This window comes from Ahaetulla prasina, chromosome 8, assembly GCF_028640845.1.
Source record: "Ahaetulla prasina isolate Xishuangbanna chromosome 8, ASM2864084v1, whole genome shotgun sequence".
Lineage (NCBI taxonomy): Eukaryota > Metazoa > Chordata > Lepidosauria > Squamata > Colubridae > Ahaetulla > Ahaetulla prasina.
Genome location: NC_080546.1, coordinates 2,423,920 through 2,447,841, shown reverse-complemented (window position 1 = coordinate 2,447,841; position 23,922 = coordinate 2,423,920). Strand labels below are relative to the sequence as shown.

General features: G+C 43.0%; 1 protein-coding gene across 1 annotated transcript in view; it reads left to right on the top strand.

The window, feature by feature from the left end:
- LOC131203490 (C-type lectin domain family 4 member F-like) overlaps positions 1-23,922 on the top strand; it is a 44,664-nt gene that overhangs the window by 16,830 nt on the left and 3,912 nt on the right. The window contains exons 6-10 of the mRNA XM_058193797.1: positions 479-577; positions 1,300-1,386; positions 4,076-4,227; positions 5,720-5,829; positions 22,275-22,331. Of these exons, the coding sequence (XP_058049780.1) occupies positions 479-577; positions 1,300-1,386; positions 4,076-4,227; positions 5,720-5,829; positions 22,275-22,320 (494 nt within the window). The 3' untranslated portion in view covers positions 22,321-22,331. The remainder of the gene's footprint in view (positions 1-478; positions 578-1,299; positions 1,387-4,075; positions 4,228-5,719; positions 5,830-22,274; positions 22,332-23,922) is intronic.

The following is a 23,922-nucleotide window of genomic DNA, read 5'->3' as shown; positions in this document are numbered from 1 at the left end:
CACAGCTCTAGGGAGAAGGAACTGCCAAGGCAAAGTTTCCCCCCAAAAGTGCACAAACTGGTCCCCATAGTTACCGGGAGTTCAGACTGATTTGTGAGCAGCAAAAAAAGAAGAAGAAGAAAAGTTATGGTGTGTAAGCTCTTTGAAGGTATTCCAAGTCTCTTAGTTCCACTTGGGAATACATACAATTTAGAATAGAATAGAATAGAATAGAATAGAATAGAATAGAATAGAATAGAATAGAATAGAATAGAATAGAATAGAAATTTTTAATGCCCAAGTGTGATTGGACAAACAAGGAATTTGTCTTCATGCATATGCTCTCAGTGTACATAAAAGAGAAGATACCTTCATCAAGGTACAACACTTACAACACTTAATTTTCCATGTAGGCAAGTGTATCTTGGGCCAGTCTCTCCCCACATGAACACATGGCATCAGAATTCATACATTTTTGTTTTGCTGTCTTCTGTTTTAGACTATTTTCATTTGGCCCATATCAGACAAAACACCAATGCCATGAAGTTGATTCGAAATTTTATTCTACAGCACAATGAATCTATGGAAACACTGAAAGGTAAGCAATTAATTGCAGGGAGAGAATTCTGATCTTTTTCCATAACCATAATTGGAAGTCTTCTAATCCAAGTCCTGCACAGGAGACCCTATAGCATTTCAGACAAATGGCTGTCCAATCTTTTCTTGAAAACCTCCTGTGATGGAGGACCCACAACTTTTGGAGGCAGGCTGTTCCACTGGTTAATCATTCTCACCATCAGAAATATTTTCCTTAGTTCTAGGTTGGTTTTCTCCTTGGTTAGTTTTCATCCGTTGCTTCTTGTCCTGCCTTCAGGAGCCCCTCTTCTTTGTGGCAGCCTCTCAAGTATCCGAAGACTGCTATCATGTCACCCTCTTTTCATTAAACATACCCAATTCCTGCAACCATTCTTCATATGTTTTAGCCTTCAGCCTCCTAATCATCTTTGTTGCTCTTCTCTGCACTCTTTCTAGAGTCTCCACATCTTTTTAAATATTGGGGCGATCAAAAATGGGCCCAGGGTTTTTTTTCCCTTTCAAAGTCCTGGTAATGCACCTGAAAGTAGTTCATTGCCCACTTCCTTAACTGAGCAACCTCCATATAATCTCACAAGAATGGACTAAAATGTTCCAATCTGCTTTTCCTTCATTTGGGGGTTTGTGGGCATTTGAGGATGTTGAAATGTATTTGAATATAAGTATTCAATGTATATTTGAGGAGGTTTCTGATGTTCCTGACTTGATCTGTTGCTAACCACCTAGATTCTGACATTCTCAATGAAGCAGAAAAGATGATACGTCAAGTGGCCCAAATGTATCAAGAAAGGGCTGAAATGCAGACACTTATGGGTAAGTTTCTCAGGATATGGGGGTGGAACATTCTACAACTATAGATCCTGAAAATGCCACAATGTTTAGACAGAAAATTAGACTCAAATGAATATGACAGCAATCACAGGGCAATTGGCCATCTGAAAATGTCCAAAGCTACCTTGTGTGGCTCATGTGCATGTTCTTAATTCAGCAGATGTTGTTCTGAGCTGCTGATGACATCATTATCAAGGTGCAATTACTTTTGAAAAAAATCTATCAAACTTTGGGATCTCACATAGTACATCTTGCACAGATGATAGTGTGTTTCCAAGGCAGGAGAATATTTGTAGCTCAGGGTTGAAATGAGGGGTCCCCAGTGCTCTCTGAGCTTGGTTGCTTTCTTGCAGACATTTCATGGCCCAACTAGGTAACATCATCCTGATAGAAGGAGTGGGGTTTGCTTTGCTCTCTGTTTATATCCGAGTGGCTTGCCCTGTCAGTGTTAGTGGGGATAGTTTTGGTGGCTCTTTGGTGGAGCTGTTTATGGTTGGCTTGTTTGGCAGTTCCTTGATTGCTGTATTGTTTAGTTCTTGATTGTTCATCTAATGTTGAACTTGGAGTTCATCTATGCTCATCTGGATGTTAATTTATTTATTTATATTTTATTTATTTATTGAATTTATATTACCGCCTATTTGCCCATGGGGACACAAGGCGGCTTGCAGAATATAAAACCACCTTTAAAACAATAAAACTAATAAAAAGAATCAAATAAATTTAAAAAGTATAATATAATAAAATCACCCCACACCCCGGCAACAGCAGATCAAATGAGCCATTTAATGGGCTCCATCCCAGGCCCACTGGCAGAAGCAGGTCTTCAGCACCTTCCGGAAGAGTCTTAGAGTGGGGGCCGTTCTAATCTCTGGGGGAAATGATGTTCCAGAGAGAGGGAGCCACCATGGAGAAGGCCCTTCTTCTGGGTCCCCCAGGTGTATCTCCCTCAGGGATGGGACCTGCAGCATTCTCTGCCTCCCCACTCTGATGGGTTGGGTAAATGTGACCGGCAAGAGACAGTCCCTCAGATAACCTGGTCCCAAGCCATGAAGGGCTTTAAAGGCGACAACCAGCTCCTTGAATTGCACCTGGAAGCAAATTGGCAACCAGTGCTGCTCCCGCAGGAGAGGTAACACATGTGCACACCAGAATCTGCAGAAAACCATGCTGACCGCTGCATTTTTCACCAACTGGAGCTTCTGGATGCTCTTCAAGGGCAGCCTCATGTAGACTGCATTGCAATAGTCAAGATGGGAAGTGACTAGGGAATGAGTGACTGTGAGTAGGGACTGTTGGTCCAGGAAAGGGCATAATTGGTGCACAACCCACAGTTGCGCAAAGGCCTTCCTGGCCACAACTGCCACCTGCTCTTTGAACAGGAGCTGTGAGTCCAAGAGAACCCCCCAAAAGGGTCTGTTTAGGGTAGTGCCACCCCATCCAAGACCAAAGCAATTCTCCCATAGCCATTGGACCCCAAAACCAGAGCCACTTGGTCTTGCAAGGGTTTCGTTTCAATCCATTGCTCCCCATCCAGCCCCTAACAGCCTCCAGGCACTGCGAGAGGGAGGATAATTGCTGGCAGGGATGTGTTTTGATAATGTGTTTGATATGCATCCATGAGAAAAGTCCTACAGAATAATGCTATTGTCCCAAACTCACATTTTGCAGCAAAGTTCTAAAGTTCTAGATAAGCAAATAGGAAGTGCAACTTTGCTAACATCAAATAATGGAGTGGAATAGATTCAGATCCATTCTTGGGGAAATGAAGATCCAATCTAAGATACTCAGCCGGATCCCAATTCTGCCGCAGACTCTGAATAAATACCATATTTTTCAGTGTATAAGATGTGCTCCCCCCAAAAAAAAGTGGGTGGAAATGTCTGTGCATCTTATACAGCAAATGTGGCTGAGGCCCCGCCCACCCGCTGGCCCCACCTGCTGGCCTCTGCCTCCTTGCAGCCAACAGCAAGCAGCCTGGTCAGCTTCAGCACAGCTTGATTTAGCACAAGCAGCTGATTGGTGGTTGGATCTGCCTCCCAGAATACCACCTATCAGCTATTTCAGGCTGCGGGGATCACCACCGCCAATTGCTGCTGTTGTTGCCCATCGCCACTGCTGCCTATCTCCGCCTCCACGCATCCCATTTTCGCCTTTGCACATCCTGTTTTCATCCTCTGTGCACCTCATTTTTGGCCTCCGTGTGCCCCATTTTCGGCCTATTCCAGGTGGCAGGGATCGCCGTCGCCGCCTACCCCGGCTGCCTGGAATGGCCCGAAAGTGGGGTGCGTGGAGGCCAAAACTGGGGTGCACGGAGGCAGCAATAGGTGGCAACGGCAATGGGTGGCGATTGCGGCAATGGGCAGTGGTGGTCCCCGCAGCCTGGAACAGCTGATAGGCAATATTCTGGGAGGTAGATCCAACTGCCAATCTGCTGCTCATGCTAAATCAGGCTGTGCTGAAGCTGACCTGGTTGTTGCCTATTTGCTGCAAGGAGGGGAATTGCTGGGAGGCAGAGGCAGAGGTAGATTTTTTTTTCTCCCCCCCCCCAAAAAAGCTAGGTGCGTCTTATAGTCTGAAAAATATGGTATATTCATGCACAATCCTACTGTACAAACAAATTCCCAATAAATGCCTTTCCCCCCTTCTCTGTTCCTTGCATGGTTCAAAGAAGACACCCTTGCAATGATAAACAATGGGTGGACGGTGGTGAGCGGCAGCCTCTATTTTATCTTTTCCAACTTAATGACATTTTATGAGGCCCAGAAGATTTGTGACTCCATAAACACAACGCTGGCTATTGTCACCCATCCCCAGGTAGAGGTACGTGGAACCTTGGAGTATTAGTGGAGAAAACTACCTGGTCATAGGATCCGAAAGACTTGCCTGAATAGCCCAGCTCTATAAGGGTCTTTCTTGCTGGGAGATCTGGAATTGCTTTTCAACCTCCTCACTCTTGCAACGAAAGACTCTCTGTCCCTCTTTGTGTTTCATTTTCTTTCCTCAAGGTCGAAGGGACCCACATTCCAGAGAGAGGAAACAGGACTCACCCATTTCCCTCTATGTCCCATAGTCACAACAAGAAGAGGCTAAATCAATCAATCAATCAATCAATCAATCAGAATAGAGCTGGAAGGGACCTTGGAGGTCTTCTAGTCCAACCCCCTGCTCAAGCAGGTGACCCTATACCATTCCAGACAAGTGGCTGCCCTGTCTTTTCTTAAAAACCTCCAGTAATGGTGCACCCACAACTTCTGGTGGCAAATGGTTAATTGTCCTCCTTCAGCAAGTTTCTCCTTAATTCCAGGTTGCTTCTCTCCTTGATTAGTTTCTATCCATCCAACAATCAGCCAAGGCAGAGGTCATTTTGTGGAGTTTTTCTAGGACTTTGTCTCAGTCTTAGGGAAGGAAAAAATTAATTAAATCTCCAGCAGTTCCTGAGGAAGCTGTTTATGCCCATGCAAATCTGGTCCCCTGGGAATTTACTGACCAGTTTAGTTAACCCCTTTTAGAGTTCCTATGACCCACTACTTGGCCTGCATTGATCTAATTGGGTAAGTGGGAATAGGTGCCTCAATTATTAAGCATAAATCTGAAATGCTATGCTAATTCCTCAAGTGTCCCCCTCTTTCAGTTTTTTTAGTGAGCGGAGGCCATATTATAAATATCTGAAAGTTATGCTTTTGATCAGTGGTGAAATCCATTTTTTTTACTACTGGTTCTGTGGGTGTGGCTTGGTGGGCGTGGCAGGGGAAGGATATTGCAAAATCTCCATTCCCTCCCCACTCCTGGGGGAAGGATGTTGCAAAATCCCCATTCCCTCCCCACTCCTGGGACCAGCGAGAGGTGGTATTTGCCGGTTCTCCGAACTACTCAAAATTCCCACTACTGGTTCTCCAGAACCTGTCAGAACCTGCTGGATTTCACCCCTGCTTTTGATCCATTATGATGTTTTGCATTGCGGTTGCATTATTCTTACAAGTCCTGGATGGTGATGTCAAAACGTGCATCTCAAATCCCTTTCCAGTTTCCTGGTGACATGTTGTACCCTTCCTCGATCTGTAAATGGTTTGGGCTAGCAAGGTTGCCCTTTCCAAAAGGCTTCCATCTTTGTTCAACTGTCCAGGGTTTCTTTCCAAGCCCAAATTTATCGTCCATCTCCCTTTTTAAACCCCAGGTCTTCTGGACTAAAGTTGGCCTGTCCTTTTTGTTAACTTGATTGGGAAAAGCAAGCGAGACAGTCCCATTCCTGCCAAGGTTTTGAGATGAGAAAAGTCTCTAGAGAGATGTTGGTTTTGCTTTGTGTCTTTTGCAGTTATTTCTGGAGTCTCGGTCCCAAACGTTAAACCAAGGAATCTGGATTGGTTTGCAATTTCTCGAGAGAAACTGGCAGTGGATTGATGGAAAGACACCATATCACACACAGTGAGTCCAGGAAGGAAAGTTTTTTCCTGCCTTTATAGTGTCAATTATTAAGAAGAATGTCTCACACCATCTGCAGGTACACAAGAAGTTTCTAGGGTCAGTTCAGCAGAGCTAAGAAGTTTCCAAGGGTCCTTTTTTTTTTGTTATTCCAGAAAAAAACAGTCATTCCTCAAAATTGCTTTTGGTTTTGGTTGCTTGTTTGCCTTTTGCATCGGAAAAGGAAACTTTGTTTAGCTTGCAAACCATCTTTTTTTTTAAATTTGAATTCATATCCCGCCCTTCTCCGAAGACTCAGGGCGGCTTCAGACTTCAGAGGATAATTAGAACTGCAGAAAAAATAATTGCTACCAACTTGCCTTCCATTGAGAACCTGTATACTGCACGAATCAAGAAGAGGGCCGTGAAAATATTTGCAGATCCCTCGCATCCTGGACATAAACTGTTTCAACTCCTACCCTCAAAACGACGCACTGCACACCAGAACAACTAGACACAAGAACAGTTTTTTTCCCGAAGGCCATCACTCTGCTAAACAAATAATTCCCTCTGTCAGACTATTTACTGAATCTACACTACTATTAATCGTTTCATAGTTCCCATCGCCAATCTCTTTCCACTTATGACTGTATGACTATAACTTGTTGCTGGCAATCCTTATGATTTATATTGATATATTGATCATCAATTGTGTTGTAAATGTTGTACCTTGATGAACGTATCTTTTCTTTTATGTACACTGAGAGCATATGCACCAAGACAAATTCCTTGTGTGTCCAATCACACTTGGCCAATAAAAAATTCTATTCTATTCTATTCTATTCTTACATTGTGTTAAGCAATAGTCTTCATCCATTTGTATATTATATACAAAGTCAACTTTTATTGCCCCCAACAATCTGGGTCCTCATTTATAAAGGATGGAAAGCTGAGTCAACCTTGGGCCTGGTGGGATTTGAACTTGCAGTAATTGCAAACAGCTGTGTTAATAACAAACTGCTTAGTCTGTTGAGCCACCAGAGGCCTCTTTTCCTCTTTGTTGCTCCATGTGATTTTTGGGAGCCTAGCAAATGATGTGTGAGGAGGTGTGTGTGTGTGTTTGACAAGTACACAAAGAAGATTTACTTTTTTTCTATTCCTTTTTACATTAACTGAAGACTTATGACTGTAAATCTTTTTTTTTTGCAAGCTGAGTGATTTTCCCCCCCCCTTTGTGGGTTCATAAACTATTGTAGGAAGTTAGCACCCACCCCTCTCCTAAAAGATTTTAGAAAATATTAAAAAGGGCAGATTATTATATTTCCCTGGATGAGAAATGGAGAAACATGTTTTAAGGACAAAGCACATCCCTGCAGCTTCCTGCCTCCCCCCCCCCACCTTTGTCAATGGGACCATCATCTACAACACAATAGGACCCATCTAGCAACAGAAACTCACCACATGGCACCTGGGAAGATTACATCATCCAGCAAGGCTTGCTAAGACCCCCATCCCCTGGGGGTCTGACAAGCAATCAGGATACTCTTCCTGTGCCCCAGGAAGTTCAAAGCTCAGAGAAAGCATAAAACCAAGGATGCTCAGCAGCTCAGCCCTTTTCTGTTCAGGAACTCAAACCATGTGGACCTGTCCACCCTTAAACCATCTTTCCAAGCAGTCTCCATGTTTCAAGTGTCTTTTTCCTCACTTGGAATTGAACCCAGATGGACATTTCTTCCAACACTATATTTTGAGGGAGTAGTACACTTTCAACAACGACATGATACCAATGCTTAAGAACACACCTGATTTGCCTTTGCTTCCTTATTAAGTACTATTTGAGTACTTAAGTACTATTATAAAATTAGCCACAAGAATAGAATTTTTATTGGCCAAGTGTGATTGGACACACAAGGAATTTGTCTTGGTGCATATGCTCTCAGTGTACATAAAAGAAAAGATACGTTCATCAAGGTACAACATTTACAACACAATTGATGATCAATATATCAATATAAATCATAAGGATTGCCAGCAACAAGTTATAGTCATACAGTCATAAGTGGAAAGAGATTGGTGATGGGAACTATGAAACGATTAATAGTAGTGCAGATTCAATGAATAGTCTGACAGTGTTGAGGGAATTATTTGTTTAGCAAATAATTTTAAATAATAAATTTTAGAGAGAGACAGAGACTCATTTTTAACAGAAGGAAGCCCTCTCTCCCCCCTCCTCCCCAAGACTATGGTATGGAAAACATTATATAAAAAGATTCTGCTTGCTTTGGATTTATTGGGAACCTCTGCATGAAGATCGACAAAGTCTTGGAAAAAGAGGCCAACTGTGTAATGATTTGCAAAGTATGTGCCACAAATGTATTCACCCCTGTGGAGGATCCAAATTATACCTGCACCAAATGCAAACCGGTTGGATTTCTTGGAAGGGAAAGTTGGAGAGTCTACTGGCACTACTAGCCACTCTGAGATTCATCTGTGAAAATGAGGAACTCCTAGTTGTATCCCAACTGAATGCAGCAAGGAAAAAAACCAACAACTGCACAAAAAAGATCCTGGAAAAGAGCTGATGTAGTTCCCATCTTCAAAAAAGGAAAAAAAATAGATCCAGGAAACTACAGACCTATCAGCCTGACCTCAATACCAGGGAAGATTCTGGAAAAGAAAATCAAGCAAAAAAATCAGCAAACACCTAAAAGCAAACAAACTAATAACCAAAAACCAACATGGGTTTGTCAAAAACAGATGGTGCCAGTCTAATCTTATTGCATTCTTTGACAAAGTGACAAAATTAGTGGACCAGAGGAATGCTGTTGATATAAATTACTTCGATTTCAGTAAAGCATTTGATAAAGTAGACCATAACCTACTACTAGATAAAATTGAAAAATGTGGGCTAGAAAGCATCACCACCAGATTGATTCGTAACTGGATGACCAAACACACTCAACGCATAGTCCTCAATGGAACTGCATCTACATGGAGAGAGGTATGCAGTGGAGTACCCCAAGGCTCTGTTTTAGGCTCAGTATGTTTCAACATCTTCATCAATGACTTGGACGAGGGGTTAGATGGGGAACTCATCAAATTTGCAGATGACACCAAGCTGGCAGGAATAGCCAACTCTCCAGAAGATAGGCTCAAGATACAGAAGGATCTTGACAGACATGAACATTGGGTGCTAACTAACAAAATGAAATTCAACAGTGAAAAAAATAAGGTTCTACATTTAGGGAAGAAAAACAAAATGCACCAGTACCGTATATGTGGTACCTTGCTCAATAGTAGTACCTGTGAGAGGGATCTTGGAGTCCTAGTGGATAACCATCTAGATATGAGCCAGCAGTGTGCAGCAGCTGTTAAAAAAGCCAACACAGTTCTGGGCTGCATAAACAGAGGGATAGAATCAAGATCACGTGAAGTGTTAGTACCACTTTATAATGCCTTGGTAAGGCCACACTTGGAATATTGCATCCAGTTTTGGTCGCCACGATGTAAAAAGGATGTTGAGACTCTAGAAGAATTCAGAGAAGATCAGCAAAGATGATTAGGGGACTGGAGGCTACAACACATGAAGAACAGTTGCAGGAACTGGGTATGCCTAGTTTAATGAAAAGAAGGACTAGGGGAGACAGGATAGCAGTGTTCCAATATCTCAGGGGTTGCCACAAAGAAGAGGGGAGTCGACCTGTTCTCCAAAGCACCTGAGGGCAGGACAAGAAGCAGTGGGTGGAAACTCATCAAGGAGAGAAGCAACTTGGAACTAAGGAGAAATTTCCTGACAGTTAGAACAAGTAATAAGTGGAACTACTTGCCTGCAGAAGTTGTGAATGCTCCAACACTGGAAGTTTTTAAGAAGATGTTGGATAACCATTTGTTTGAAGTGGTGTAGGGTTTCCTGCCTAAGTGGGGGTTGGACTAGATGACCTCCAAGGTCCCTTCCAATTCTGTTATTCTATTCTATTCTATTCTATTCTATTCTATTCTTATTTATTTATTTATTTATTTTGTCACAACAGTATATATAAGCATAAGCATGAAATAACTATAGGACATATAAGCATATATATAAGCATGAAATAATTATACGAGTTGGATACGATCAAGGGGCACATTAGGACAGGAACGGTAGGCACGCTGCTGCTCTTATGCATGCCCCTTACAGACCTCTTAGGAATGGGGTGAGGTCAATAGTAGATAGTCTTTGGTTAAAGCTTTGGGGATTTGGGGAAGAGACCACAGAGTCTGGTAGTGCATTCCAGGCATTAACAACTGTTACTGAAATCATATTTTCTGCAATCAAGATTGGAGCAGTTCACATTAAGCTTAAATCTATTGTGTGCTCGTGTATTGTTTTGATTGAAACTGAAGTAGTCTTCGACAGGAAGGACATTGTAACAGATTATTCTATGAGTTAAACTCAAGTCATGCCGAAGGCGGCGGAGTTTTAAATTTTCTAAGCCCAGGATTTCAAGTCTGGTGGCATAAGGTATTTTGTTGTAATCAGAGGAGTGGAGAACTCTTCCTGTAAAATATTTCTGGACACGCTCAATTGTATTAATGTCAGAAATGAGGTATGGGTTATTCTATTCCAAAGCTGCCTGGTCCCGAGTTCAAGGACTGGTTCCTACGAAGACTGGCCTGTTGGGAAGCAAGGTTGGGAAGCAACCTCTCCCAAGGTTGTTCCTAGAATAGGAATAGCCCATTTGCAGCATGAGCACAGGGCAAAGAACAGGAAGTGTAAGCATCCTTAGAACAGAGGTTTTCAAACTGTGGGTTGAGGGGTAGATGTACCCTGGAAGGGAGATGGATCATGAGCACTTTGGAGGACCAGAACTTCACTTTTTAAAAACAACCTGAGCATCTTTGCTCAGCTTGACTGGAGCCCTGCTCCTTGGTTCACTTGCACAAACCTCAGAAGGCACTGGCAATTCCACAGAGTTTGAGAATCTTCGGAATATTAAAAGGTAAGTATTAAATTATTAGAATATTTTTTTCTTGGCCAACTTAAACCCAATGAAACAACTTATTTATGTACTTATTTGTACCCGTCTTTATTATTATTACAAATAGCTCAAGGTGGAGAATATACCTAGCACTTCTTCCTCCTCCTATTTTCCCCACAACTCTGTGAGTGGGGCTTGGTTTGAGAGAGAGGGACTGGCCCAAAGTCACCCAGCTAGCTTTCCTGCCTAAGGTGGGACTAGAACTCACTGTCGCCTGGTGATTGACCCAAAGTCACCCAGTTGGCTTCCATGCCTATAGTGGGATTAGAACTCGCCATCTCCTGGTGATCAGCCCAAATTCACCCCTGACAAGACTAGAACTCCTGTCAATTGGACCAAAGTCTTGCCTAAGATGGGACTAGAACTCTCAGTCTCCTGTTTTCTAGCCCGATGCCTTAGCCAGTAGTCTCTTGGTTAATTTTGTTCATTCGATTTCTAGAAAATCATATATCATTTTAGAGATCTGGGCTACTGTATAGTTTGGAAGTCCTTGAGGTGATAAGGAAATGATGGTTTTAATGAGGACTCCTTCTCTTTTTTCAGTTTCTGGATGAAATATAAGCCAGACCCCGCCTCTTTCACAAGGGACAAGTGTGTTGAAATTAAAAAAAAATGTCCTACACCTGGGAATTGTTGGAGCAATCTTAACTGCAGTGCGAAAAGAATCCCAGCTTGTAAACTGGACCCCAGTCCAAAGGGAATGGGATGAAATTGGTGTTTCCCATTCTCTACTCAAATATATAAAAAACAAAACAAAAACAGTAGCAAAAGTCAGTGGTTTGGCTCTGTAAAGAAAATTCTACCAAGTTTACCTGCAGAACGGTGTTGTTTCAAAAACCTTTGAGAGTTGTGGATGACGACAATAACTTCTGCCAAATCCTTCCGTCATAGCTCACTTCTGGTAGCAAAAGATCAATAGACTGCAGTTGCTGTAATTTGTGTCCTGACAATGCTTCTTCAACAACTAGCTTCTCCTTCTGATTGTGATTACCTGTGCACATTTTAAACATTTTGAAAAAAAACAAAACCCTTTCCTGTTGTTGATTGTAGTATCTTCATAAATGGTAGAAAGTTCCAAGCAGTGTTCCATCTGTGCATGAAATTCATTGGTGCGAATGTGCAAAGTCCCACAATAAGCCAGCTGCTGGGATCTGGGAACCTCATGGCACTTAACGAATGAGCAAATCAGAAAAATAGAATAACAGAGTTGGAAGGGACCTTGGAGATCTTCTAGTCCAATCCCTACTCAAGCAGGAGACCCTATAGCATGTCAGACAAATGGTTCTCCAATCTCTTCTCAAAAACCTCCAGTGTTGGAGCACTCACAACTTGTGAAAGCAAGCCATTCCACTGATTAATTATTCTCACTGTCAGGAAATTTCTCCTTAGTTCCAGGTTTATTTTTTTTTATTTGAATTTATATCCCGCCCTTCTCCAAAGACTCAGGGCAGCTTACACTGTTAAGCAATAGTCTTCATCCATTTGTATATTATATACAAAGTCAACTTTTATTGCCCCCAACAATCTGGGTCCTCATTTTACCTACCTTATAAAGGATGGAAGGCTGAGTCAACCTTGGGCCTGGTGGGACTTGAACCTGCAGTAATTGCAAGCAGCTGTGTTAATAACAGACAGACTTAGTCTGCTGAGCCACCAGAGGCCCAGATTGATCTCCCTTTGTTCAGTTTCCATCCATTGCTTCTTGTCCTGCTTTCAAATGCTTCGGAGAATAGATTGACCCCTTCTTCTTTGCGGCTATCCCTTAGATATTGACACCTTTCTTCTTGTCTCAGAAATATTTGCTGGGTTGTTGTTTCTTGAATTCTGGCTTGAATATCTGAGTGCCCATAGACCCAAACACACAAAAAACAAGAACTTCCCAGAATAATCTCCCCTAAACATTTTAGTAGTTGTAATGAGCCATGATTAGAAATGAAGTTGTAGATGGAAGCTTGTTAGAGAGAGGAGTCATAACCTAGGAGTCAGAACAATTAATCAGTGGACTAGCTTGCCTCCTGGAGTTGCGAGTGCTCCATTGCTGGAGTTGTCAAGAAGAGATTGGACACTGTCCAGGATTGTTTAAAGACTCCTGCCTTGGGCAGAGGGTTGGTCTAGAAGATCTCTAAGATCCCTTCCAGCCCTATTATTCCATGGATTGTGTTCTAAGAGGAGATCCAATCAGTCAATCCTAAAGGAAATAAACTCCAACTGCCCTTTGGAGGGACAGATACCAAAGCTGAAGCTCAAATACTTTGGCCACCTAATAAGAAGAGAGGACTCCTTGGAAAAGACCCTGATGTTGGGAAAGATGGAAAGCAAAAGGAGAAGGGGACAGCAGAAGATGAGATAGATAGTGTCATCATTGCAACGAATGTGAATTGGTGACTCCAGGTGACAGTGGAGGACAAGGGCTCCCTGGTGTGCTGTGGTCCGTGGGGTTGCTAAGAGTCGGACACAACTTAGTGACAAAACAACAAAATGTTTTAACAGCAACACTGACAGACCTAAGGAGTTTCTTTATGATGCTATAGAAACTGATCCCAGGAGCCTTTGGTTATGGCAGATGAAAACCATTTAGACGAGCCAGTCAAATCAATGGCTTCTTTTTTCTCTCCCCTTGGTGCAGTAAAGTTCTTTGGATCCAGAGTTGAGCAATTTCCACTGGGCTCCCTTTTGCTGTCCCCACTTCGGGACATAATCCTCAACCTTACAAAACATCAGGCTGCAAACTCCAGGCTGCCAACAGGGGAGGGGATTAAAATCAAACTGACATCAGATCCCTTGGAACCATTTTGTCCATCTCCAACCTCTAAACCAACTCAGGCAGTGAAGTTATTGTCTAATGAGACAGATAACTCTAACAACACCCTACCTCTGCTTGGTCCAGCCCATGTCAGACGCTCTTACACATCACACTTAGACACAGACACACACAGACACACACACAAGTGCCAGGCAGAGCTTCAGTTGCACCATTGGGTACATAGATGAGGTGTTTTTTTTTACCATACTCCGTAGACCCCTGATCCCATTTTCTTTTCAGACTCAAGGAATCCTAAAAGAACTTAGATTACTGTGCTCAAGTGAAGCCCAGCAATTATTTCCACATCATTTTCAATCCATGCACTAACTCAAAAACAACAACAGTCAATAAAATATGGATTCCTGTGGTTTACCTCTATAGGTATCATACTGGAGACCTTTATAGTTGGAAATGCATGTTTATATTGTGACTGCCATAGAAATCTGTTTTGGTTCTAAAAAATCACATTCCTCATTTTATCTTCATCTTTAACATGCCAGTCAACATGGTTGATTAATGTTATTGGAACCTGCAACTAATCTCTCCTTACAAACCCATCTTTCAAGATCTTGGCAATCGTCATCGATCCAGTTCAGATCACTTCTTGAGAGTTTTATCTGCTTCTCCATCACTAAAGGATCCATTGGGATTGCCATTGGCCCAGTATCTAAGAAGAGAGAGAGGGAGGGTTGGTGTCCTAACTGCCATTATAATGCTTGAGCTTTGCATTCGCTAGCTGCCAGCCTGCCATGAACTATGGGGGGAGGGAGACGGGAGGGAGAGGATAAAGGCTAACAACTCATAGTAGCTTCCAGAGACACCATCTCAAGATCAAAGGGCTGTGAATGGAAGAGACAGTTCCCAAAACAATTTATTCAAATATAATTGGTCAATAAGAGATTAGCAAGCGGGGAGGAACTGGATAGGAAAAGTTAACAGGAAAAGTTTGGCATGCAAACTTCAGCTCTGGCTTTGCCATACTGTAATCCACTTGGCCTTTAGTGAAGTAAACCTTTCACGCCTAATGGAGTCGAGGATCATTCTTACTTAAGGAACCAAGTTTGGACAGGACTGACAGTTGGATTTCTAAATGCAGCAAAAGGAGTAAAAGTTGTTTAAAGGAAAGACAAACTTAAGAGTGGAGGTGGAGATAAGAAGGAGCGGAGGAGCTCTGAGGGATTTGCTGCTCTTCTCCCCACTGCTGCCCCTCCCCCCCTTGTTCACTTTCCCAGGCAAAATAGTGGGCAGAATCCCTGGAGATGCAAGATCAAGCCAATATGTGCTTTGGCCAAAATTTGGAGGGCTTGTTGGCAAAAGAGGACCAGTTGCATAAGGCTGAAGCCAAAACCTTTGCCCCATTCTGAAGCATAGCCTGCACTGGGGCAGGAATTGGCACAAATGAACTGGGTTCACACATTAGGCAAGGTTGGGTCACTCATGGGTCAGTCTGCTGGAAATCCAGCCCATTTTCTCAGCAGGTTATGTGAAAGCAGGCAGTGGGGAAATCTGAACCGGTTTGCTACCGGTTCGCTGGCTGCACATGTGTGCTATGTGCCAAGTGCCCGCTGCACGCGCACACGCACCAACACGCGCTCTGCACATGCACATGCACAGTACACGCCAAAATGAGGCTTCGGAAAGATAAGTAGAAAAGGAGGGGGAATCAGCTGTGGCGCGCGAATTTGGGAACCATTTTTTCTTTTTAAAAGCATTTTTTACTACCAGTTCTCTGGAACCGGTAGTTAAAAATGCTTTAAAAACTAAAAAAAACAAAAAACAGTTCTGATGATCTTTGGAACTTTTTTTTTTTTACTTTTTTTACTACCGGTTTGGTGAACCAGTAGCGTTTTTTATTATCGGTTCGGGACAAGCAGCCTGAACCGGTAGCATTTCTCCCCTGAAAGCAGGCCATTGTATGAAGCCGTAATATTGTTGATTTTGTCTGGCTACAGTGCATCACGTGACAACAGGAAGCACGCATCAACTCTTATGTTTAGCATAAACTCTGTTAGCATTAATCGTACTCTGTAGCTCCCATGCCAATCTGAGCTGCCTGGAGCCTAAATTAAGAAATTTATTTAATGAAGCTGTGGGTTTGACGTAAGGCTTGAGGGGTAGACTTCAAATGATCATATCCTAGAGACTCACTGTATTATTAACCTGGAACCATCCGACCACTCCCACTGGCCTTCCACATTTTCATCCGTTAGGCCAATCCAGGCAGACTCGTTGAGGTTTGAAGAGATGTACTTCTACAAAGACACAAAAATGGAAAGGAAAAATGGAGCAGCTTCACAAAATGGGACTCCACACTCAAGAGATTCACGTTAGGTTTGTGCAGCCCCAGTGTCTAAATTTAACAACAAACAGTTCACTGTTGCTCGCCAGAGAACTCCGTTCTGCCTGAAGAAAAATCTGCTCTGTTCTGTGCTGAGACAAGTCACATCACGGTTTTGAAGATGGGACATAAGGGCTTCCACCTTTATGCCCCATCGCTGTTCCATGGAAGCTTGCCAAAAACACAGTTAGCAGCCTTTTGAGTGGGGAGTGGGAGTCAAAGAGTTTATTCTGAATGGGAGCCATTTATTTATTTTGTCACAACAGTATATATAAGCATAAGCATGAAATAACTATATAATATATAAGCATAAGTATGTAATAATTATATTAATTTGAGATAATGAAAGGAAACAATAGGAACGGTAGGCACGTTTGTGCTCTTATGCACACCCCTTACAGACCTCTTAGGAATGGGGTGAGGTCAATAGTAGAAAGTTTTTGGTTAAAGCTTTGGGGATTTTATTGTGTATAGCATCCTGGTCAGTTAAGATACGAAATAACAAAAATTGGAAGGGACCTTGAAGGTCTTCTAGTCCAACCATCTGCTCAAGCAGGGGATCCTTTCCCATTCCAGTCAAATAGTTGTTCAATCTATTCTTAAAAACCTCCAGTGTTGACGCAACTCCATTTGCAAAAAGTTATCAAACACTTGTGCATGGAAATTTAAAACAATAGCAGAGAAGGATAGGAAGATGCAAGCATTTAGCCAAGATGGAGTGCTGTGTTGAAAGCCCCAAATATGACAAGGAAGATAATAATAATAATAATAATAATAATAATAATAATAATAATAATAATAATAATAATAATAATAATAATAATAATAATAATAATATAAAAATAAAAGTCACCAGATATCAAGATTTGAGAATCGAACTGCAGAGACTCTGGCATAAACCAATGCAGGTGGTTCCAGTGGTACTCGGCAACCTGGGAGCTGTGCCTAAAAACCTAGGCAAGCACTTAAAAGCAATTGGCGCTGACAAGATCACCATTGGTCAGCTGCAGAAGGCCACCTTACTGGGATCTGCTTGCATAATTCGCCGTTACATCATGCAGTCCTAAACGCTTGGGAAGTGTTCGACTAGTGATCCGTGATACAAAATCCAGCATAGTTATCTCGTTTGCTGTGTATACTGTCATTTTGTGTTAAATAATAATAATAATAATAATAATGATGATGATGATGATGATGATTGACAAAGTTTTGGAAGACAATGCTCCGGATATCACGATTGTGGAGAAGAAAAAAGTGTGGATAGTCGACATTGCCAAACCTGGTGACAGTAGAATCGATGAGAAACAACTTGAAAAACTCACCAGATATCAGGACTTGAGAATTGAACTGCAGAGACTCTGGCATAAACCAGTGCAGGTGGTTCCAGTGGTACTCGGCACACTGGGCGCTCTGCCTAAAGACCTAGGCAAGCATTTAAAAACAATTGGCGCTGAGAAGATCACCATTAGTCAGCTGCAGAAGGCCACCTTACTGGGATCTCATCACATAATAATATATCACGCAGTCCTAAATGCTTGGGAAGTGTTCGACTAGTGATTAGTGATACAAAATCCAGCATAGTAATGTCGTATGCTGTGTATACTGTCATTTTGTGAATAATAATAATAATAATAATAATAATAATAATAATAATAATAATAATAATAATAATAATAATAATAATAATAATAATACCAACCCTGTTCTTCCTCATTCAGGATGGAGGTCAAGTGGGAATCTCTGGACTTGCAAAAGTACTTGACATCATGCCAGGTTTTCCTTTCATTTGCTTTTGCAACATAATAGAGATTCCAGCCAAAAAACTTCCAGTTAACACTAATTTTTGATCCTTTTTTAAACAGAGCTTCTAAGACGAATTAATGCAAAGAAAAAAAATATATGTTAGCAGATTCTGCTTTGAGCGATTTCGGTTTTTATTTCTAAGTGCATCTGTGGAGCATCATTTGGGCTCTATTTAATTTAATTTAATCTAATTTAATCTAATCTAATTTAATGTAATCTAATTTAATCTAATCTAATTTAATTTTTTGTGGTATTTAAAATACAGGGTGTTATTCCATGAAAAATATTTATGCTACTTTCTAATTGGTTTATTATTTATTTATTTATTTATTTATTTATTTATTTATTACTGATATTTGTTTGTTTGTTTATAAATATAACCAACAAACAAAAGTTCTTTGGGGTCATTCATAATTTTTCAACTGGGAAGGGTCTTTAAGGGGAAATGTTAGGTGCTGCCTTAAGCACCAAGACGAGGAACCAAGGAGGGGGAGAAGAGGAAGATGGAGAGGAGGAAGAGGAGGAGGAGGAGAGGAAGATGGAGAGGAGGAAGAGGAGGAGGAGGAGAAGATGAAGAGGAGGAAGAGGAGGAGGAGGAGAGGAAGATGAAGATGAAGACGAGGAGGAGGAGAGGAAGACGGAGAGGAGGAAGAGGAGGAGACATTCAGCATCAGAACTTTAGTGCCTTAAATTTGGGGGTGGTGGTGGTAAAAGGTGAATTCATGGATCTTGATCATTTCTTGCAATTCTCAAGATGGGCTTCACGGGCTTTGCAATGGCCTCAGGCCTCTTCTGCCAATCAGACAGTTTTAAATCAGTAGAAGAAAATTCATTGTGAAATATATTTCCGGAGGACCATCTGAAATTCACAAATTAATACGCAGGTTTCTGGGGGTCAAAGAAGGAAACTGAAGGCTATGTGCTGAATGCTGATTGGGCCCAGCAACCAGCCAATGGGAGAGAGGCAGAAGTTGAATATTCTACCTCATAAAGGAACAAACTGTCAAAAACTGTCAGAAGGAAAATCCAGCTGAAGACACAAAGAGTAAGTCCGGTGGAGCTCCTACTCACAATTTAATTCTGGTAAAGTAGACCAAGAGTCCAGAGTTTGGGTAGGTATCCCGTTCCTATGCCCACTACCTTCCCCTAACAGTGAGAGGGAACCGAGGAGAAAATTGGGGCAGGTTCAGTGGTGGAATTCAATTTTTTTTACTACCAGTTCTGTGGGCGTGGCTTGGTTGGGCGTGGTGTGGCTTGGTGGGTGTGGCTTGGTGGGCGTGGCAGGGGAAGGATATTGCAAAATCTCCATTCCCACCCCACTCTGGGGCCAGCCAGAGGTGGTATTTGCCAGTTCTCTGAACTACTCAAAATTTCCACTACCGGTTCTCCAGAACCCGTCAGAACCTGCTGGATTTCACCCCTGGGCAGGTCGTAACAGCAAAAAGAAGGCAGAACCTGGAGCAGTAAGACAGAGACAGCAATGGGAGAGATTAGCTAAAGAAACTGAAGGAGTTTAAGGAAACGATTCACACACACTCAAGCATCCAAGAAGAAGTCCAAAGCAAGAGATTGGAGCTTCTTTGCCAACCTACGACTGGGAAAGCCCAATGAATATTGATGACGATGGTATCCATTCAGTCGTGTCTGTCTGACTCTTGGTGATTCTGTGGGCCAGGTGGTCTCCCCACCTCTTCCGATCTTGCGCTGCTTCTTCCAGTCGTTCTCTGCTCTGGCTGGGGTCAGCTTTGAGGGTGTCCAGCCACTGTGTTCTTTGGCGGCCTAGTTTCCTAAGAGCTAACTCTTCCAAAGATAATTGCCTTCTCTGGTGAATTCCTCCTCATGACGTGGCCAAAGTAAGGGAGACACAGTTTTTGATTTTCCTTTCCAGTGACATGCTGGTGTTATGCTCTCTGGGGCTTGCTTGTTAGTCATGTTTGCTGCCCGAGGAATACACAGGCGCCTTCTCCAGCACCACAATTTTCTTCCTGTCTTGCTTTTTTAAGGTCCAACTTTCGCAACCATGGGTAGCTATGGGGAACACGATAGGGCGGACTAACCTATACTTGGTTGCCAGGCTGATGTTCGTGCTGTTCCATATTTGGTGCATGTTCATTGCTGTGCGACCCAGTGCAATCCAACCTTTTATTTCTGGGCTGCATTTGAGCAATCTGCGATCCTACAATGAATATTAAAGACCCTAAACTGACTTCAGGGAAAGCCATAGAGTCCTGGGATGCCAGATTAGCACCTAATCTTCTAAGGAAAGCCTCAAAAACTTACTCCACATTTTCACCTGAAGATGTAACAGAATACAGAATAATAGAGTTGGAAGGGACCTTGGAAGTCTTCTAGTCCAATCCCCTGTTCAAGCAGAAAGCCTTATACCATATCAGGCAAATGGTTGTTCAATCAAAACACCTCCAGTGTTGGAGCATCCACAACTTCTGGACGCAAGCTGTTCCAGTGGTTAAATGAATTGTCAAGAAATTTCTCCTTAGTTCTATGTTGGCTCTCTCCTTGGTTAGTTTCCATCCATTGCTTCTTGTTCTGCCTTCAGGTGGTTTTGAGAATAGGTGCTTTTTTTTGGCAACCCTTCAAATATTGGCAGACTGCTATTGTATCACCCCTAGTCCTTCTTTTCATTAGACTAGATCTACAGTACCCAGTTCCTGCAACTGTTCTTCATCTGTTTTAGCCTCCAGTCCCCTAATCATCTTTGCTGCTCTTCTCTGCATATTGGTGGCTCATATTTAAGAGTTGTAAACCTAATCTTGCGTAGCTTCTTCTCCAAAAACACTACTCTACTAACCAGAGCATATAAAACATTTGCTAGACCAATTCTTGAATACAGCTCGACTGTCTGGAACCCATACCACATTTCAGACATCAATACAATTGAATGTGTCCAGAAATATTTTACAAGAAGAGTTCTCCACTCCTCTGAATACAACAAAATACCTTATGCCACCAGATTTGAAATCTTGGGTTTAGAAAATTTAGAACTCCGCTGCCTTCGACAGGACCTGAGTTTAACTCATAGAATCATCTATTACAATGTCCTTCCTGTTAAAGACTACTTCAGCTTCAACTGCAATAATACACGAGCACACAATAGCTTAATGTTAACCACTCCCATCTTGATTGCAGAAAATATGACTTCAGTAACAGAGTTGTTAATGCCTGGAATAAACTACCTGACTCCATAGTCTCTTCCCAAAATCCTCAAATCTTCAACCAAAAACTGTCTACTATTGACCTCACCCCTTTCCTAAGAGGTCTGTAAGGGGCGTGCATAAGAGCACAAGAGTGCCTACCGTTCCTGTCCTATTGTTTCCTTTCGTTATATCCAATTAATTTAGTTATTATATCCTCATATATATATATATACTTATATATTGTATAGTTATTTCATGCTTACGCTTATATATACTGTGTGACAAAATAAATAAATAAAAATAAAATAAATTTCAGTGATTGTCTACTAGAAGGACATAAAATCCAGGAAAGGAGATGTTAGTTAATTCTGAAGCTGTGTCCATTTTGCTGACCACTTTCTCTTTTTTAACCAAAATGTTTGCATTTCCACTTACATCTGGAACTATTGCAATGCTCTCTACATGGGGCTCCCCTTGAGGAGCACCCGGAGACTCCAGTTAGTCCAGAATGCGGCTGCGCGGGTTATTGAGGGAGCAGTTCGGAGCTCCCATGTAACACCTATCCTGCGCAGACTGCACTGGCTGCCTGTTGTCTTCCAGGTGCGCTTCAAGGTGTTAGTTACTACCTTTAAAGCGCTTCATGGCTTAGGACCGGGATACCTTCGGGACCGTCTACTGCCAACGTCTATCTCCCAACGACCGGTGCGCTCTCACAGAGAGGGGCTCCTCAGGGTGCCATCAGCCAAGCAATGCCGGCTGGCGGCCCCCAGGGGGAGGGCCTTTTCTGTGGGGGCTCCTACCCTATGGAACGAGCTTCCCCCTAGTATTTGACAAATACCTGACCTTAGGACCTTCCGCCGTGAACTTAAAACCTACTTATTTCGTCTTGCTGGACTCACTTAAATTTTAAATTATCGAATTGATTTTATGGGTTTTAAATTTTCTGTAAATTTTAGAGGGTAATATTTTATCTATAAGTAGCCATATCGAATAGGTTTTTTAAGGGTTGTTTTTAGTTTTGGATTGTTGTTTTCTTTCTGTATTTTATTCCTGGCTGTACACCGCCCTGAGTCCTTCGGGAGAAGGGCGGTCTATAAATAAAAATATTCTATTCTATTCTATTCTATTCTACATCAATTCTCATAATCTGCTCCATTCTCCAGCTGTGCACATTGGGATTAGATGTTACATGCACTGATGAGGTAAAATGGGTCACAAATCACGACGAGCGAAAGGTAAGCTACCTTTTCTGCCATCGCCTCTTTGGGGATAGGATTCTTGGGTGATGCATTAGCCTGGGGACGATCCCATTTGACATATTGGAGGTCAATTGGTTTTCTGTCTTTTAATAGGTCCTGTCAGGCCTGGAAAACTGTCAGGTCCAGTAGCTCCAGCTAAATGTCCGCAACGTAAGTAGGCATCAGAGAATCTGTGTAGTAACTCAGGTTTGGGAGCCCAACCTGTTCGTAAAGAAATATAGAAAAGTGACATCAGAAAAAAAACCTGGTGATCCATCAAGTGTGTCCTTTGAGTTTGCTTGTTTTTTGTGTTTTTTAAAAAATTATTTATTATTTTTATAGTTTTAATGCTTAAGCTGCCAAGGAAACTGGAATTAGCTGCATTGGCACTTTGGGCATATTTGTAGCTCTGATGCAGATTCAGCCTCCCCACAGCCTTCCATCAATGGGATGGTTGTGGGGATGCGTGCCAAGCAGTGGGAGGGAGACCCTTCCGAGAGAGAGAGGTCCGAGGGAAGGGAGGGAGGCTCTGGACCCTCTTCAGGCAGAAGGGAATGGAGGCCCCCTGCTAAGCCTGGGATGTTGTCAGAGGAAGCACAGGGGGTGGAGGGTCTGCTCAGAGGAGGACACACAGCATGGCCTACCAAAACCTTTGAGGTCCCCAGTAATGGGGGAGCTGAGGGAAGCCATTTCAGGGGGAAGGAGCAAATACTGGGGATGTTCCATTACAGGGAGCGACAGAGAAGGATTCTCTCATAAGGGAAGAAGCCCCCTTGCCAAGGCCAGCCATTGGTCTGCTGAGGGTGAGCAAAGTTGGTCCCAGTTGTGGCGCTATGTTAAGTTGGCTGCTTTGGGCTGTTGGGCACAGTGACAGTACAGAGTGTGGGCGAGTGTGAAAGGGTGACTTAGTATTGGAGAGATCCAGGTTGAAGCCCATCCTTGGCCTTGGAAACTCCCTGGGAGAAGGGAAGGGAAGGGATGGGGGGAGAGGATGGGGGGGGGAAGGGAAGGGCACGTGAGGTTATTCCATCCCAAGAGAGTCAAGGAACAGTTCGGTCCAAGGCAGAGGTGGTATTCAGCTGGTTTGCACTGGTTTGCGCGAACCGTTGGCAGAAATTTGGCCAAGCTTGCCGAACCTGTAGCGATGGCTGGCTGGCCACACTTCCAAACTGGTCCCCCGGTCACCACTCGTGCCCCACTCGCCATGTTCATCACCATCATGTTCTTCGCACATGCAAATCCCATGGCCTTGCAAGTCCAATGGGATACGCATGTGCGAAGAACATGGCAGTGATGGCAGCAGCTTTTTCAGTGATCTCTGGGACTTTTCGGTGGCCTGCGGCCAGCTGCCTCTTTGACAGCCACTTTGTAGCTGCTGTAAAGTGGCTCTCAAAGAGGCGGCGGCTGGGAAGCTTCTTTGCCAGCTGCTTTCTGGGAGCAGCGGCTGGCTGGGGGCTGCCGAAAACTCCGGTCAGCTTGCCTTCCAGACTCTGGACCAGCTGCCCTGGAAGGTAAGCAGCCTGAGCAAAGAGGTAGTGGTGGCAGAGGAAGCAGAGCTATAGGGCTGGGGGAAATGGGGGTGACTAATGAAGGGAGGGCGGGGATAGATAGGTGGGAATTCCAAAAAAATTCCTACCTTTTCCTGTAGGCGTGGCTAGGTGGGGGGGGTCATGTGACTGAGTGGGTATGGGTGGGTGTGGGTGTGGCTGTGAGTGTTGCCAAGTTGGCCATGCCCACTCAGTCACATGCCCTCCCAGCTAGC